The sequence below is a fragment of the Ambystoma mexicanum genome, chromosome 6q, assembly GCF_040938575.1.
Source record: "Ambystoma mexicanum isolate Mex_15411 chromosome 6q, UKY_AmexF1_1, whole genome shotgun sequence".
NCBI classification, from domain to species: Eukaryota; Metazoa; Chordata; class Amphibia; order Caudata; family Ambystomatidae; genus Ambystoma; species Ambystoma mexicanum.
In genome coordinates this window covers 2,442,329-2,458,866 of record NC_090937.1, presented here as the reverse complement: position 1 = coordinate 2,458,866, position 16,538 = coordinate 2,442,329, and the positions used below count along the sequence as shown (strand labels likewise).

Below are 16,538 nucleotides of genomic sequence, written 5' to 3'. Positions count from 1 at the left end.
AGGTGGAATACCCAATCATACAGCCGCTCTCTGGAGTCCCAGTACGGGTTTTACGTAAGTTGCAATTTGCTGTATGCAATTAGTGTGAACATTAGGGATAACTCATAAAAAATTCAAATAGTAGTAGTTTTTAAATGTTGGTTTTATCTGTCAAACCAAAGTTTTCAGAAAAAAGTAACAAGTAGTCACTAATATTATTCTTAGTGAGGAAGAGTATGCCACAAGTCACTCCATCCTTAGACTTATATTATGCCAATGCATTTCGGAATACAACAATTCCTTCATCAGGGCAAGTCTGATCAATTTAAACATCACATGTACATGTAATTCAAACCATATCATGATAAGTATCCATATGTATCTAAAAAGACACGTGTTTGTAAACATAAGCATCAAAAGTATTAGGAAACATAATGTTGCACATACCCAGTCGTGATGTAGGTAGAATCAATAGGCAGGTCAGAAATGAATGAAAAGAAAGAAAATAAAGAAAAACAGATCAGTCCTGCGGAGAGCAATAGTGTCATGTGGTCAAAATGAAAGGAAAATGGTCCGTTACCTGGAACAGGTAAATCAATAATGGCGTATTCTAAACTTCAAAAACGGATTGCTGTACCGGAGTCAGCGTCTGTGGATATGAAGGTAAGTATTAGGGGGCCTCGCTCACGTGACTCTGTCACAGGGATCACTCAGTAGTGATTGGTGCATCTCTTGGTTAAAGGGCACCTAGTAGGGGTTGGAACCATCACTAAGGAAGAAAAGGGGGAGAAGAGGGTGATAATCCCTGCCAAGAATAGCATGGCAGAGGTCGTTGGTAGCCCATTAAGCCAATCCCCATTAGAGGCCATGCTCCCTAAATAGCCCCGGCTCATTATCCCATGCCACTTAACCTCGTTGCCACCTATACATGCTACAAGTATAGTTGCTATGGCAAACAATACACCGCTTCTCAACACCCATCCCCTTCTCCTATCGTTAGCATTGTTTTGGACACAAGGTGGCCTATATGCTTCAAAATAAACAATGGAACACTGAAAACGTATTTATTTTAACTGTGAAGTTTTGGATGCAAAAGTCGAGTACTACTTTTTTCAGTTATGCGGAAGGTCTCGCTGGCAAAGAACATAGTTATGAAAAGTTTACCTTCTTCTTAGCAAATGTATATTTCTTTTTCATACTGGAATCGAGTTCTCCTTTGAGGCTGCTTGCAGGTGTTAAGATCCCCAGCACCTCCAAATCCAGATCAGGAAATCTTAAAGTGGAGGCGTCCAATGCCTCTTCCTCTCTGGCGTTCATGTGAGACTTAGACGTCATGACTCGATTTTGAATGATACGTGATTTACCGCAACATCGGAAATATTCGTGGTATAGGTAAGACGGAAGAAACAGCTTGTCTGCGTTCACTGCCAAAGCGATCGAAAATATGTTGCAATCGCGGCATAATAAAAAGGGACGCTAAGTAAACAGTTTTTTGCCTAATTGCGTTTATCACAAGTTTTGCGATCAGACACGGTTACCGAGAATTGTTGCCCTGCTTCGAGCCAGACTAGTTCCACTTTATATGTAGGTACGATGAATACCAAATAAAGCGCAGCATGGCATTATGCTACTTTTTGGTTTTCTTCTATTTCACTTTCATAAGAAGCCAACAAAATAAACAAAGGATTAAGATTAAGACAAGCATTTCTCAAACCCGTGTGTTGATCGCCCCTGTGCCAAATTCTGGTGCCATATTGGAAGGGTGTGATTTTGAAACCACAAACTTGCAGAATTGTGTTTTTGATTAGGTAATTTTACTAGGTTGTAGATTATTTGCTAATCAGATTGTATAGGTACTAATCACCTGTGCTTGGTCTTTCTAAAATGATACATTCAACCTTATTTGAAAATAAGATTATTTGCCTTATTTTTGTACGCTGACGCCTTTAATAATGTATACTGGTATGTCTCACTCTGCTCCAATTTCTATTTGCCTCTTTGGAATTCCTGCCGTTTTTTGTGCGACTGCCCAGAAAGTACACCAGCAAAGCCTTGGTAACATGCTTTACCTTAAATCGACATCCTACTACAGACACCCTTCTACTATTTTCATTGAAAGTATGTGGTAACATTTGGAGCAAAACATATCGGATCGGCCATCTTGGAGTTGTACGGTTAACTGTAGAGACCATAACACAGTTTGATGAAAACCATTTCATTGGAAACATAATTTGAAAAAAAAGCATTTTATTCTTAACATGTGTTTCAAATATTATTTAGTAAAAGTTGTAGCATAAAAAACTATACCGGCATAAGATTTTATTAATGAGATTACCTATTCATTTACGGTTCTACTGTCAGAGATACTATTGCGCAGTGTTATTTTATGGCGAATTGGTGATTACGTTGATTCCTGCTGTGACTCAATATTCCACGGAGCATTTGACAAGCTTGACTCCGGAAGAGAATGGAAAAGTGGGCGTGTTGAGCAGAAGAGGGCTGGCGAGAGTTGCCTGAATTAGTGTCCCCCACTGTCCAGTAGCGCGCGTTCAGAGTTTCAGACTGCAGGTTGTGGCGCGGTGTAGAAAGCGGCACTTCGAGACACCAGAACCCTTCGCTGTCAGTAACCCCGCGTACCCTTTGTGACTACGTGCCACCAGGCATTAAAACCTAGCTATTATGTCTCGCAGGCGGCATGCAGATGACAGTGATGGTAAGTATTGCCATAGAAGGATGATCGAGTTTGGTGGGCTGTAGTTTGAATGTCAGTTCTCACTGCACCTTCCCCTTCAGAAAATTGACTTTCTGGTGCAGGTTAAATCTGCCACCCACTAGACAGAGTGCATTTGCCCGGCACTCATTCAACCTACTCCGCTTCCAGGATCGGCGTGTGGTTAGTAAATCCTTCAAAGCGGAGATACAATGCAAGGTGCTTCGCATTTTGTGAGAACTGTCCTACAAGAGCAGATACGCATGCCGATGTGTGTACCATTTCAGTTTGTAAATTAGTACCAGTATGCTACATTAGCATGTATTATATCACTAAGCATGTGACTGGCAAGTATTGAGCAGCGCTTTAAGTGGAAAAAGAAAGTGCAGGTACTCCCCAACGGACCAAATCTACGCATTAAACGGGCTGGGGCTCAGCCTGGAAGGGTATGACAGTCGCATTTAGGCTGGGCCCCGGCCGTGTGTCATTGGCCCATTTCAATTAATCTCGCACTGTGCCACAACCAATTTTCGAAGTTTTTAACTTCTTTCAGTGTGTCTCGCTCTTTGTCTCATTCCCTCGTTGTGTCCATTTGTGTGTCACTCTCACTTCAGTAATGCTGTGTCACACTCTTTAACTCCGTGTAAGTCTGTATTTTTGTTCTCAGCCTGGCCTTTAGAGCATGCTGTAAAAAAACATATCGGTGATTCCAATAAAAATGTCCGTATAATGGTTTACTATTAAGTCATCCATTTTTATATTTTATTCCGTTAACATAATGTAACCATCTCTTAAAGACTGTTATTGTCCTGTTTTCATACCAGTTTTGTGATGTACAAATGAGTGCAGGCTTTGAAATTAAATTATTTGACAAGGAACACACACTTTGGTCAAGCAGTGTATCTGGGGTTCCCTCACGCAAACCTCCTGTTGGTTATGCATTGGTAAGAAAACTTGACTTGATCTGGGACTTTCTTGTTTTATGTCTCAAACTAGCACACTGTATGTTAAGGAAGCTTTGAACGGGTAGATGTATTATTGCTTGCTTTCATTGCTTAATTATAAGGAATTTGGTAGGAGGTTGGAAACGTCTAACACCATTTCAATTGCTTAAACACTTATATAATAGAAAAGTCCCTTCCAATACCAAGGACGTGTGTTTAGAAGGTAATTGGCCAGACTTTCCAAACCAATTGGTGCTCCACATGAAAACTCTTAAGGGGGTAGGTAACCTGTTTAGCCCAATTAGTGAAATTGTGTTCCTTGCCTGATTTTGCTGGAAGCTTGGTGCGGAATGTTTGGCGCTTTTTTTTCTTTTACAGGGTGGGTCTTTCAGGAGAAGAGAGGTGGCGGCAGCAGCAAGTACTGCTTTCAATTGCATAGGCGGCAGTAGCTTAGTCTTTTATTGCAATCTACTTTGAATGAGATGCATTCCTGTTGACCTCGCCAGCTAGATGAGTAACAGTACTGTCTTTTTGGCTTTGAGACGTGCAGGTACTCGTTTTAATAAACGGAAAATACCGCTACTGAGTACTGGGTAGGACCGACCGGCCCATTTAAAGCAAAGGTATTGAGTAATTTTGTAACGTGCTTTCCGTTCTTATCCAGTTTGTTTAAGCAGGATGTTGACCCCGCAATCTGCAGGCCCACCTAAATATATGCAACTATCAGTCTGAAATTAGCTTCTTATTCGAGCAGGATCTTATTGAAACTTTATTATTTTTTTATTTTTTACAAAATAGGTGTTTTTCATTCCTCTGCATCAAACGAGACCAGATTTTTTTTAGTTTGGGGATTTTTCATACAGGAAAGAGTAGTTAGTAATTTTGACATTTATTAATTTCACGGTTGATTTGGTGCCAAGTATACTGACCAGTCTTTCTTGGTTCATACAAATTAGAATTTAGTTAGGGTTTCCCAATGTCTGCATTTCAAGATCTGTGAGCATTGTTGATTTTGCCATATTTCGAAAAAAATACTATATTTATTTTTATTTTTTTGGTAGCCCCAAAGAGTGGTTGGGAACATGTGTGTGCAAAGTTAAAATTACAAAAACAAAATGAAGATAATAAAAAAAAAAAAAATGCTGGTCTCATTTGAAGCGTAGATAAAAAAAAATATTAAGTAAAAATAGAGTATTTTTGATCGGTTGCTGCTTGGATAAGTAAATAAATTCAACCTGCAAATATCTATTGGACCGAATAAGAAGCTAACTTTATCTAAAAGTAAGGGCACGTTTTCTTGCTAAATAACCTTCTTGTTCAGTTCAGCAGAGCCGTTGACCACAGTGCTCCTGCATAACCTTACTTAGGGATGTAGACTGGTACTCTAAAATATTTTTAGTGAAATTGTTTGAAATCGAAACTATTCTTGTAAAAACCTCTTATAGGTTATAAATCAGTAAATAAAAAAAGAAACTATTCCGTACAATTAAAGTATCACTGATTTATTGGATTAATATCATAAAATGTTCTCTTACGTAAACAAGTAAAACAACTTTCGAATAGTAATTCAAAATTCAGTTCATAGGTATAATGTTGTTAATGATATAACCACCCCTCTACCTACTTAAGAAACCTTAAATATACAAAAGCAGAAGACAATAAAGAAGGCCAAACACATATCTAATACAAATATCTGGTGGCAAAAATGAGACACTTGATGACCACCAAGATCCTGTTCCAGAGGTCAGTTTAGCAAATGTACGTTGCTAAGCAAAATCTTCACCCCGAGCCCCCTCTTAGACTTCAGAGCCTCATGCTGCCTTCCATTAACAGGATACGCTAACTGCAGCTGAGGTTGTAAAGGGTTGATGTGGCCATATTATCTCCCACAAGAGACTCTGCCTCAGCCCAAGATGAATCCTGCCCCCCCTCACCACTATAACCACCCCCATGAAGGTCCTAGCGCAGTTAAAACTGCCGGGCAACCTGGTGTAGTTAAAGCCTTTTATACCCCCTGGTCTTGCCTCATGTGTCTGTATTGTATTTCATAGTAGTAAAGGCCTGCTTTTTGGCCATGCAACTGATTGTTCTCGATTCCACTGGTTACATCCTTGGGTAATTGCGGCCTTGAAGGTGTCTTAACATTATCGATAGATCCATGCTGGATGGTACATAGGTCAAAAACATTTTATGGAACTTCGATGAAAGCTGTAGACTTCATGTTTTAGCTGCTGATTTTGAGGTTTTAGTATTTTAATCTGCTTTTGGAGGCTAACATGTCCGGCCCTTCAAATTGCACGTTTTCTTTTAGCTGAACCAGTACATTTTGGAGCCAACGGAAATGCTTACCTGTAAACCTTTAACTTTGTCAGGCATGCTTTGACTAAAGGAATCTTGCAGCGTTGTATGGTAACGTGAGTGCATGGCAATGGGCACGTTTTTAGGCACCACCGTTTTGGCGTCTTTATTTTTCACTTCGACCAGTGTTTCCGCAGAGAATTCTTATTTGTAATGATAACATACCACCAATGTCTACTGGGCATGACCTTCATTCGTTTCATCATGGGTACTTTATCTGCAACATGGTCTTGGGCCACTTCTCAGGCAACATCTAGTTACCCACTGACGTCTTTTATTCTTTTACGGTGGCAGAGGTCTTGTTATTGTTGAGTAAAAATAACTGGTGAATTGTTTGTTTGTGTTTTTTTTTTTTTTTTAAATTATTTTTGTTTTGTTGCTGCAACAATGTGTGTGGTAACTGTGGTTATGGTGAAGTTGAAAGCGCACTAATCAACAAATGTAGAGATTCGTGGCCGCTGATAATTATTTATGAATCTTTGCAAAGCCAATATACAGCCAGCTAGATCATTTTGAAACGTTTGTGGATTTGTTCAGGTGAATGGGTGTGCACGCAAAGTTGCAGAGTGATGGATGGGGGACGGTTATTGATGCTCAACACACTCCACAATTATTTTCTCCTCGGGTAAACTTTAACTACAGAAAATAAATGTTGGCCATATTTACACCAAGTTTGATAAACTGGTGGCTGGTTCCAATGTACAGCAGTTGGTTTTCGATGAAAACTAGTGGTCCCTGCAGAGCTACCATGGCTCGTTGGTTTTGTGGTCTGTTGAGGAGTCGGGGGTGGGGCTAGGGGGAGTGGAGGGGGAGGGGAATAAAACTCAGGCACAAGTTAGACATGGTGTTAGCTAAAGACCTTTATTGATAGATAAAAGGGGTTGGGGAAAATACCTTGCTCTCCCTGCAATAAATACAAATACCTGAACTCATCCGTCAATGTTCAAAACAAAAACGTCCTTTGTCCAAAGTACTATTCTGACCCTCAGTCTAAAGAAATTAACTCTAAGGTGAAAAGGATCTCTTCTGGCCTTCAGTGTTCTAGAAATGTTCAAATGGGCAACTCCAACAAAGTCTCTCACGGATATGGCTCCTTGCTCCGGAGGGGGCCTCCCTTCCCTTGGATTTTCTTCACTTTTTATTACAAATAACTTCTTGTTTTTCATTTTATCGACAACAAAATCCTACACAAACTTGTTGGCTCCCTTTTTGTCTTGTCAAGGTACCTGGTGTACTTTCCCCGACCGGTTTATACTCATTTCCTGGGACCAGCACTACCTTTTTGCTTGTTCGTTTATGCTCCTCAATTTGTCCTCGCTTGGTATGTTTCCCTACCAGGAACTTCTTTTGTACACTAGTACTTGACTGGTATACTCTCGTGCCGGGGCTTGGCACTTGTGTGCTTTTGCTCACACTTCCACGCTTTTGCTCACACTTCCACTCTTGATATCCAATAAGGCTAACGTGGTGAACTTATATACTCTCCGTTGTATATTGCCTTGTTAGCATTTCTTATATGCATATACTCGCAAACCAGAAGTTCTCCTTTTTTTGGAGGGGTGGGCGGGGAGTATTTCGCATTTGCAGTTTGGTCGTAATAATGCTCATTCGCTCTTTCTCTCTTGGGGTTTTGCAAAATGTTTTTTTTCTCTTGCATCAATGGGGGTTTTTACCCCGTTCGTTCGTTCTTTCTATTCTCTTCAGGTATATGTAACTGTGCTTTGCTTGTTTGTGGCATAGCTATTATAACTGTTCGCCTCTTCACTTAATTTCCTTTAGTTTTCGTTATGTGCCGGTGCACATTCTCAAGGCACACAGTAAGCTTGTGTGCTTCCTTGTGCTTTACCGGGTGCCCGGTGTACTTTTCGCTCCTCTTGGCTTCCGTTCGCAGTTGCTTGAAGTCTTGGCGGATGCCTCTCTCCACAGCTCCTCCATCGTGCCTGCCCTGCCTCTCCACTGCCTTCCTGTCCTGTAATGCACGTCCTCTGTACAGTGGTTCCTCCTTCTGCTGGTCAGGGCACCGAGCAATATTGCCCTGCATCGTTCTCGGGGTTGGTGTCGAGCTGGTGTAGGTAACAGTGTATCTCTGCGGTTGCAGCTTCTATTCATCAGCTGTCCAGGTTTTAAACTTCGCTGCCTGTCAAAAGGATTTCAAAATACTCGACTGCACCATAGGCTTTCCGACTCGGGTGAGATTTATTATTCTTTAACTCTTCCTTGTTCCAGTACCTAATATAACACACTGGTTGTCCTGTTGGGAAATGTTATCGTTCTACTCCGTACATGGATGAGGATGATTAACACAATATGCCATTAAGACTTAAGGAACATAGGACACATTTGTGAAGGGAAATGTGGATCTTCCCCTGCAGATGCCAGACAACTTGTCCGAGGGTTGCCACTCCCCACGTGGTGTTAGAGGTTTGTGTGGTGTTTGGGAAGATATTAGTATCAGTGTCTTAAGGCAGGTTTACATTTTAAAGATTGGCCTACTGGTCTTGGCTCAAAGTTCTTAATTCTTTTCAAAGGTAGACGAGGGGAAATATGGCAGCAAACCATCAGGACACTGTGGAAGTGAGATTTATTCTTGGAATGAAACGAGGGATGCAATGTCTCATCCGATGAAGCCATGATATCTCCCCGGAGGTCCTCCTTTATATAGTCACCCCCAGGGTCCGGATCGGGTAGTGGCTGCCGTCCCCTGGCCACAGGGAAGGTGGTCGCCACAGGGGAACACTGAGGACTCCAGATTCATCACAGGTCTCAATTGGTCAATTTGTGTTTGAGGTTTAACCAGTCTGGAAACGGTTTCTAGGCACAAGCGGATGTTCTGTTTATCCACTGGCCAAATGGCTGACATTGTGTCCCATAGGCTTATTGTGGTGGTCCTGCCGACTCAATGCTGCAATCTTCAATCTATTGACTAGGCATGTGGGGCGCCTGGTTGCCCATGATCTTCCATAACCACTGACTATTAACTCTGGCCTACACATGGCCTTTTACTATGCCCTGTCAATGTGGTCCCTGTGTGCCCATCGGGCTAAAGAAGAATAGTTACCCCAGACTAGGACGGTCACTTTGATTTTGAGGGATTACTCAAGTCCAAATGATGTGTACAGATTTATTTTTCTTAGCCAATTGTCAGGTGGCAGAGCATTAGATATTTTGAGCAGTGCATGTCAGTAGCAAAGTCTTGGTGTCTTCTGTATGGGTATCGGCAAGTTATGGACATCGGTTGGCTCTGCGGGCCACTGATAGCGTGTGGGCTCACAAGATCTGCAGCATTCATCCAGCGGTCTGGGCCTAAGATGTTGCCCTTGGAGCTGGCTTGTTTGCCACCAATAGGGTCAATGTGGTCACATGGCTGGGCTTCTGGGCAGGCAGTGTGGCTATTCGGGTGCTTGGCCATAGCTACTACCAAACCAGTTTCAAGGGGTTGGATCCAACACAGTTTTAGAACAAAAGCACAATCAGACCATGGCCTGTCCCCACTCTTAATTTAGCAGAATCGCCACTTGATACGGCTACAGTGGCAGGTTTGGGGACAATGTCACCACTTGCTATGGTGTAAGGCACCGCCAAGTGGACCCATTTGGTGATTTGTGGCTTCCAGGATCAAGGCTGAAGTCACTTTCCAGGTCAGTAGGTATTATCTGACCATCGGGTGGTTTTGGGTATTCCTTGCCACTGCTTCTGTTAGTCGGCCATTTGTGCATGCATGATAGGTACTGCATTTATAATACTATAGGTCAGTTAAATAGTAATTTAGTGAAAAAACATTGCTTAAAGGGATGCTATGCTGATGCTGGAAAACGTGAGAAAATGTTTCTTAAAGGCACCTTTATGGTGGCTGTGCAAGACCGGCAATTGTGTTTTCTAAAGCAATCATAACTTCACAGCCGTCATTGTAAAACAAGCATAACTCGGCCACATATGCCAAGACTAATGACATACTTCTTGGGGTAAACCTCTTGAACAGAGTTTGGGGTTGTGATGCTGGAAATGCATCAGAGGGACAGGGCCTCTGAATCCTTGTCCTTTACTGCTTTTTATCGTGTGTTCTGTCATGTTTTCTGCCCAGGAGTCCATGTGGGACTCCTGGCAGTACAGCTCTCTTTTGGTTTGGTGAACAGACCCATGGGATACCCTTATGGCACCCATGGGTAGGGGTACAACCCTGTGCCCCTAGTGTATGTTTTTGGGCACCTGTGGGTGGCCCACAGAGCAGGGTATGGGCTGGTGGCAGCTCCATGCTGAATTTGACAGGTGCTCTGGGTGTCCTCCATTTTGGTATACCCAGGCCCTGCCATTGGGATCAGTTGATTCCTGATAAGAAACAAGATGGCCCCTGTGGCCTCTTGCTTTCTATTGCCTGTTACCTTGTTTTCCCAAAGTCCTGGGAAGCCCTGACTCTGTCCCTTCCCCCTGACTGGCTGTTGGGTGGAAGTTCCATATATGGTGTTGTTGTGAAGGCCCAGCTAGACTGACTGGAGCCTTCCCAGTGACTGTATGTTGTGGGTACCTCCTGTGGGTGGGACCTGGATGAATGGAGTGTGTGACCAATATACACTCCTTGTTGTGGTTGTCTGGTTTCTGGCATGAGAGACAAAGACTGAGACAGCCCTGCCCGAAACTGGCCTGAATGCAGTGTGTAGTGTTGAATAGCTGGGTACTTGTCCCAATCCACGTTCCTTGTTGTGAGTGTCTGAAAGGGAGGAGTGTGGCCTGAATGCACTGTGTGCCTGATTGGCTGACTGACTGCATGAATGCCCTTCTGTATGATTGGCTGCTGAGTGTGTGCCAGCAGTGTGGATGAGAGACAGAATAGTATATCTGGGGACCTCTCACCACTGTTTCTGAAGGTTCAGGGAACGTTCAGAAGCGTTCAGAAGCGTTCTGGAGCTGAGTCTCCACTCTAAGAGTAACTGGAACTGCTGATCCTCGACGTCCAGCTGGAAGAAGACTTGCTGTGGCATTTGCTTCGACCGATCCGAAGGCTGCCGAAATAGTCGAAGACTGACCCGAGAGAGGACCTGGTAAGGCGCCCTCTTCCCGTGCTCCGAGGGACCATCGAGCACCGCTCCATCTTCGCCGAAGCGCCCTGGAAGACCGACCCTCGAAAGGCTGCCGACCCGAGACGGGACCGCCGAGGAGATCGAAGTGAAGCACCCGGACATCGACGCCGTCGAAGTCCATTGCCGTCGACCAGGGTTCGCAGGTTTGTGTAACCGCTGGAGGCCCGTCGAAGTTGTGTTGCCCAGCCGTGGGAACCACTTGACGCCGTGCCGCCGACGACCGGAGCCGTCCGCTCCTTGCCTAAGAACATTTGAATCGAAGGACTCCCTCGTCCGCACCGTCGACCGCTTTATCCTGCCGGAGAAAGTCGAGGACGACCAACGCGCCGAGGAGAAACTTGCCGGTGGGTTTCCCGCCACCCGAAGACCACAAAGACTCGAACGACTCGACGCCCTTGCTGGGCCTCCGTCTCCACAATCTTTGCGGTCCAGAACTATTGTCACCGAGGTGCCCCGCACGCCTCTGCCTTGCAGGACGCCGACGCTCCGCCGAGCACCGCTCGGACGAAGCTGCCGCCTCATCGACGCCATTCTACTCTGTTTGTTGTCGGACGTTCGACACCCCGTGTCTCCCGCTTGAAAGGGAAGGCATTCAAGAAGGGCCGTCGATTCCCCGATGCCGAACGCCGAGTTCTTCGACGCCTCTCGACGATCCGTGACTCCCGCTTGAAAGGGGGTCGCTCAAGAAGGATCTGTCGACGCCTCTTCGAAGAACTCGACTCCACCAGGTACATTGGGGGGGTAAAAACATTATAGGAGGGAATAAGACTTGCAGAACAATATATGGACTGGGCTTGTGCTATATCTTTATTTTACAGGTTGCCCAGGTGGGGGGATCTCCACACAGAACTGTGCCTAGTGGTAGGGGCCAGTATTCTGCCTGTTGCTCAACCATCTTATTTTCTCTCCTCTCTCTATTGCTGGTTTCACTCTATTGATCTGTGTGACATTGTTACAGTATTGTTGATGCACTTTAATAAGATCTAATACAAAGGGTGGTACCAGTTTAGAATTGTATATATTTGCCATTGTTGATTTTCCTGAGTACAAAGTGAGTTATTATGATAAGTGTACATAACCTTGAATATTGATTATATAAAGACTGTGTTCTAACCAATACAGTGTGTGGACATTCCTTTGTGGGGGCTTGGGGACTACACTGTACTTAAGAACCAGCCTGCATCACCTCCTGAGAAGCTAGGCCTTGATTGCTCGTCCATTGCTACCGTAATAGAGAATCTTGGCTGGGGTCTTCTGTGCCTCTCTTCTACCATATAGAGAGCAGAAGTACAGACACCCCCTACCGGTCTTCTTTCACAGGGGTTATCCCAAATTTGTCAGTGTCACTGAAATTACGAGGACCACTTCCACCTTAAGTAAAACTGTAAACTATTTGAAGACCCGATTTCCCATTACAACCTGCACAATAAGACTTGATGATCAGTGCTTTGTGGTGGCAAAGTTATAGTTTTACAATGGAGCAGTTGATTTGTTCCCAGTAACCTGAGCCTTTTAAAACGCTGATATTATTTGTATAAATGTTTGCTGTGTTCCAGTGCCTGCTTTCTATATTCTTGGCAATGTTCTACAGCACCACGTGAAACCAGTGCTTTGATGTAGTTAACTTTGCCTTTTCTACAGTTCAAGACTGCTTTATTGGCGTGTCCAGACTCTTTGGACTGGGGTGGTCCAAGTGGGGCACTGATTTATGCAGGTGTGGTATGAAGTAGGAGCGCACAACACACATAATGATCATAGTTTAGGATAATAGAGTGCCACCTGGGGTGGCCAGTCGGATTCCAGGGGTAGCACGTGCCACTCTCCGGACATGCCAATGGACTGCTTGTGCTTCCTTTCTGGTTCATTTGCTTTTTTTGTTCAGAGTTGAGAACCTGGTTGGAACATTTGCATTCTACTTGGGTTTGGATATTCATCTTCGTCGCGCTTTTCTAAATGTATCAACTGCTCAAAGATGTAGTTTTAAATGTAACATTGGCAAGCGTGTTAGATTTTTATATCCATTTTTCCTTGAGTATTTCGTCTTTGGTAGAGGTCTTTACTGGGAAATGTGAAATGGATTCTGCAAGTTTTATTTCCATGTTTTTTCAATAAGGAATAAGGTACACTGAGTCTCAAAATTAATTTCAAGGTCAATTCTGTTGCTTTTGAAGGTGGTGGACAACCTCACAAAAAGAGAAGGACATCTGAACCAGTTGAAATTGAAGACCGACTTGAATCCTTGATATGCAGAGTTGGAGAAAAGGTAAAATGGTTTTTAGTTAATGCATAAAATGTGTAAATCTAAAAATACCAACTACAGACCTTCCAAATACGTCCGGGGATGGGGGGGGAATAATTGGGTGACTTCCTAGTTAACGCTTGCATCATGACAAACACTTTTGTAATTCGGCTATTTCAGGCGCTTCATTTTTCCAAATCCCACTTGAGGCTCATCGGAGAAAGATGTTAAACTATTCTAGTTTCTCGGTGCGGCATGGGTAACTCAAGTCTTTGCCTCTTGCTCAATAAACTTAACATTTCAGGATACTCTTCGTGATGTGTTTATTCTGTTTAACACATACTTATCTTTATATTCAATTCTTTTTTTGTCATCAAATTAGCCGGTAAAAGTAATGCAAAATAGTTTTTATTTGAAAAACTTTTCCCATCCATTATATTCCAAGGCCCATTCCCTGCCTTTGCTGTCCAGATGTCATTCACAATAGGGTAAAGGCAGGACACGTGCCATAAGGGTTGTGTGCTCCTAGTCTCATAGGGCAAGACCCGGTGTTGCAGTCCTTAATGACCTATTTCAGGAACGGATACTATATTGTTGTAAATTGTTTAAATGTGCTATGAATAGTATGTTTTTCTAGTGGTAATTTGTTACACACCATGAAACCCACATGTGTTCAGTTGGAAATTCCTATGTACGGCAATGCACCACTTGGCTTTTAGTAACAAATGGAAACTTGGCTCTGGGTTTAAACTTTCAAATTGCAAGAGACTTGCCAGCTATGACTAGTTACACCTCGATTCTATACTTTATGACAGCACACCATTTCTTACTCGCCAAGAGTCCATTATCGATGGGCAGTGGCGAATGCACGTTTTGTGCTCTGTTTTGGTTAATTCTGATTTAGCATCAGCAGTGTCTTATTGCTGTTGAGCCCTAGGACGGTGGCCAGTGGATTATTTGAAAAGGAATTTCAGTCACCAGATCTGAACTCTAGTTGGAAACCCCAGGGATGCAGGCACTCCTGCCAAATGTGTAAGCAGGTGTATTTTTATTTAAACATCTTTTTATTAGAGTATTACCTTAGTTATTGAAATCCACAGTATCCATACTTAATAGTATGAAAAACAACAAAGAAGGGTATAGGGTGTAAACATAAACAATAAAAAGGAAAGGAAACATTCAAGAAACAAGGCATCTTTTGTTGACATCGTCTAATAACAATGCAGCAGCAGTTATCAGTACGGGTAGCCCCAATAAGGGTGTATACAGTCCAATCAAATGAGGCCCATGGTCCAACATAACCATCACTCATGAACCTATTGTTTCATATGTTCAAATGATCAAGTGTTCACAGGGGCTTATCATCCGATGGGCGACAGGAGTGCGTTCCACACTTCAACATTCTCTGAAGGTTCACGTGTGCCATCCCTCAGGGCCCTATACCAGGCAGCGGTCTCTGCTGCACTCCACAGTTCTAAACCTTTGCACCATAAGCAATATTGTGGCCCCCTTTAGCTTCCAGAACATTACTATGCGCCTTTTTGGCTAAAACACATGCTCGGTCAATACATTTTAGCTGGCCTTGGATAGGCACCAAGTAAGCATTTTATTGGGTCCCGTTGGTATTGTGTAACCCTAGTGTTAACGCAAGCCAACTTTATCTGGTGCCAAAAGGCGCACACCAGGGCCACTGCCAGTATACATGAATAAGATCCCCACCATCAGCACCACACCATGGGCAGACAGGCTCCTGGCCACTCAACTGGGTGTCGTATACGTTCGGTGGAGCACATTTAGTTGCAGATGACACCATTTTACATTACGTGAAACCTTGACAAAAATCAGTGCATTGTCTCATTGCACATCAGTAAGCTCCTGACCTAAATTCCCCCTGCCCCCCGCCCCAACTGCTCCTTCACAACTCGTATTCTACACACTGACTGCGTTCAACAAGCACCCATACAGCAGACACCGACGCCAGCCATCCTCCAGCTCCTACCTCAGTGATGCGGCAGGCTCCGGTTCCTCTGGCCAGCTTGCTCACTTTCTTTTAGCCACCTTAACAAGCTTTAGGTGTCCCAAAAAACTGACTTTATCCAAAACCCTCAATCTGCACCATCGCAGAGTTCCTGAAAAACCCTGTCCTTGTACATATCCCCAAACGTAGTGAGCCCCATTTCATCCCACTGTAACTCAACCGCCAACTCTCCCACTTCAGAGCACGCGTCCCCTGTCATAGGGACATGCAGCGAGTATGGAATGTGCAACTTCAATGCCTTCAGCACTCTACCCCACACCTGTCGTCCCAACTTGACCAGTAGTGTCAGTTGGCCTATACAGCGATCTGTAATCCGCAGGCCCTTTTTAATCACTGCCGGATGCAGCTCATCTTGCAGCAACCTTGCATCTATAGTAGGTTCATCTGAAAGCCAGTCAACCACATAGTTGTGTGGTGGGGTAGTAAAGCTACAACCACCGTAAATGCACACCACCATCTCTATATGCTATGCATACGATATTCAATGCCCCCTTCTGCCTACCATAACCCTAGAGAAATTCCCTGAGCATAGTTTCCAGGTGTCAAAAGAAGTCTGATGCAATATAGTAATGCACGTTCGTGAAAACATAAAGTAGGCATGGCAATGTGGTCATTTTCACTAGTGCTATCTGACCCATACGAGATAACAGTAGTTTACCCCAACATTTCATAGATGGTCTCACACTTTATTCCGCTGTGTTCTTGGTGTGCATGTCCTCTGGCGTGTGCGCTATGTGTATACCAAGATATTGAAAAGTTTGTGCCTCCCACTGCAGTCCCAATTCCGGCAGGTTCCTAAATCATATTGCTGCAGTCCAGCCAGGGGGAAGAGACACAACCTGTCTGCTGAAAGAAATCCCGGACAGCCTAGCAGTCATCCAAAACCTCTATGATGGGTAGATTATGCTCTGGTTCACATAGGTACAGGAGGACATCATCTGCGTAAAGAGAAACTAGATGCCTAGGGCACCCCACCTCAACAGCAAAAGTTCCAATGCCAGTATATAAAGCGTGGGCAAAAGTGGCATCCCTGTCGGGTCCCTCTGTGTATGTCCCATGATCTGGACCTCTGCCTCCCCATTTTTATTCTGGCCATCAGTTGCGTGCAGCAGCATAACCCAACTGAAGAAGCCCTTCTATCCCAAAGCCTTGTAACGCAGCGCACATCCATTCCCAATAGACTGAATTGAACGCC

General features: G+C 43.9%; 2 protein-coding genes across 3 annotated transcripts in view; one reads left to right on the top strand and one right to left on the bottom strand.

Moving 5' to 3' along the window:
* Positions 1–1,661, bottom strand: part of TSTD2 (thiosulfate sulfurtransferase like domain containing 2) — a 784,131-nt gene extending 782,470 nt beyond the window's left edge. Inside the window, exon 1 of one of the 2 annotated variants that reach the window (XM_069630360.1) lies at positions 1,144–1,661. In XM_069630360.1, the coding sequence (XP_069486461.1) occupies positions 1,144–1,314 (171 nt within the window). In that variant the 5' untranslated portion in view covers positions 1,315–1,661. The remainder of the gene's footprint in view (positions 1–1,143) is intronic. The other variant, XM_069630361.1, reaches the window with a different exon arrangement.
* A 777-nt stretch (positions 1,662–2,438) lies between these two features.
* Positions 2,439–16,538, top strand: part of NCBP1 (nuclear cap binding protein subunit 1) — a 1,187,216-nt gene continuing 1,173,116 nt past the window's right edge. Inside the window, exons 1-2 of the mRNA XM_069630359.1 lie at positions 2,439–2,692; positions 13,238–13,329. Coding sequence (XP_069486460.1) covers positions 2,659–2,692; positions 13,238–13,329 — 126 coding nt within the window. The 5' untranslated portion in view covers positions 2,439–2,658. The remainder of the gene's footprint in view (positions 2,693–13,237; positions 13,330–16,538) is intronic.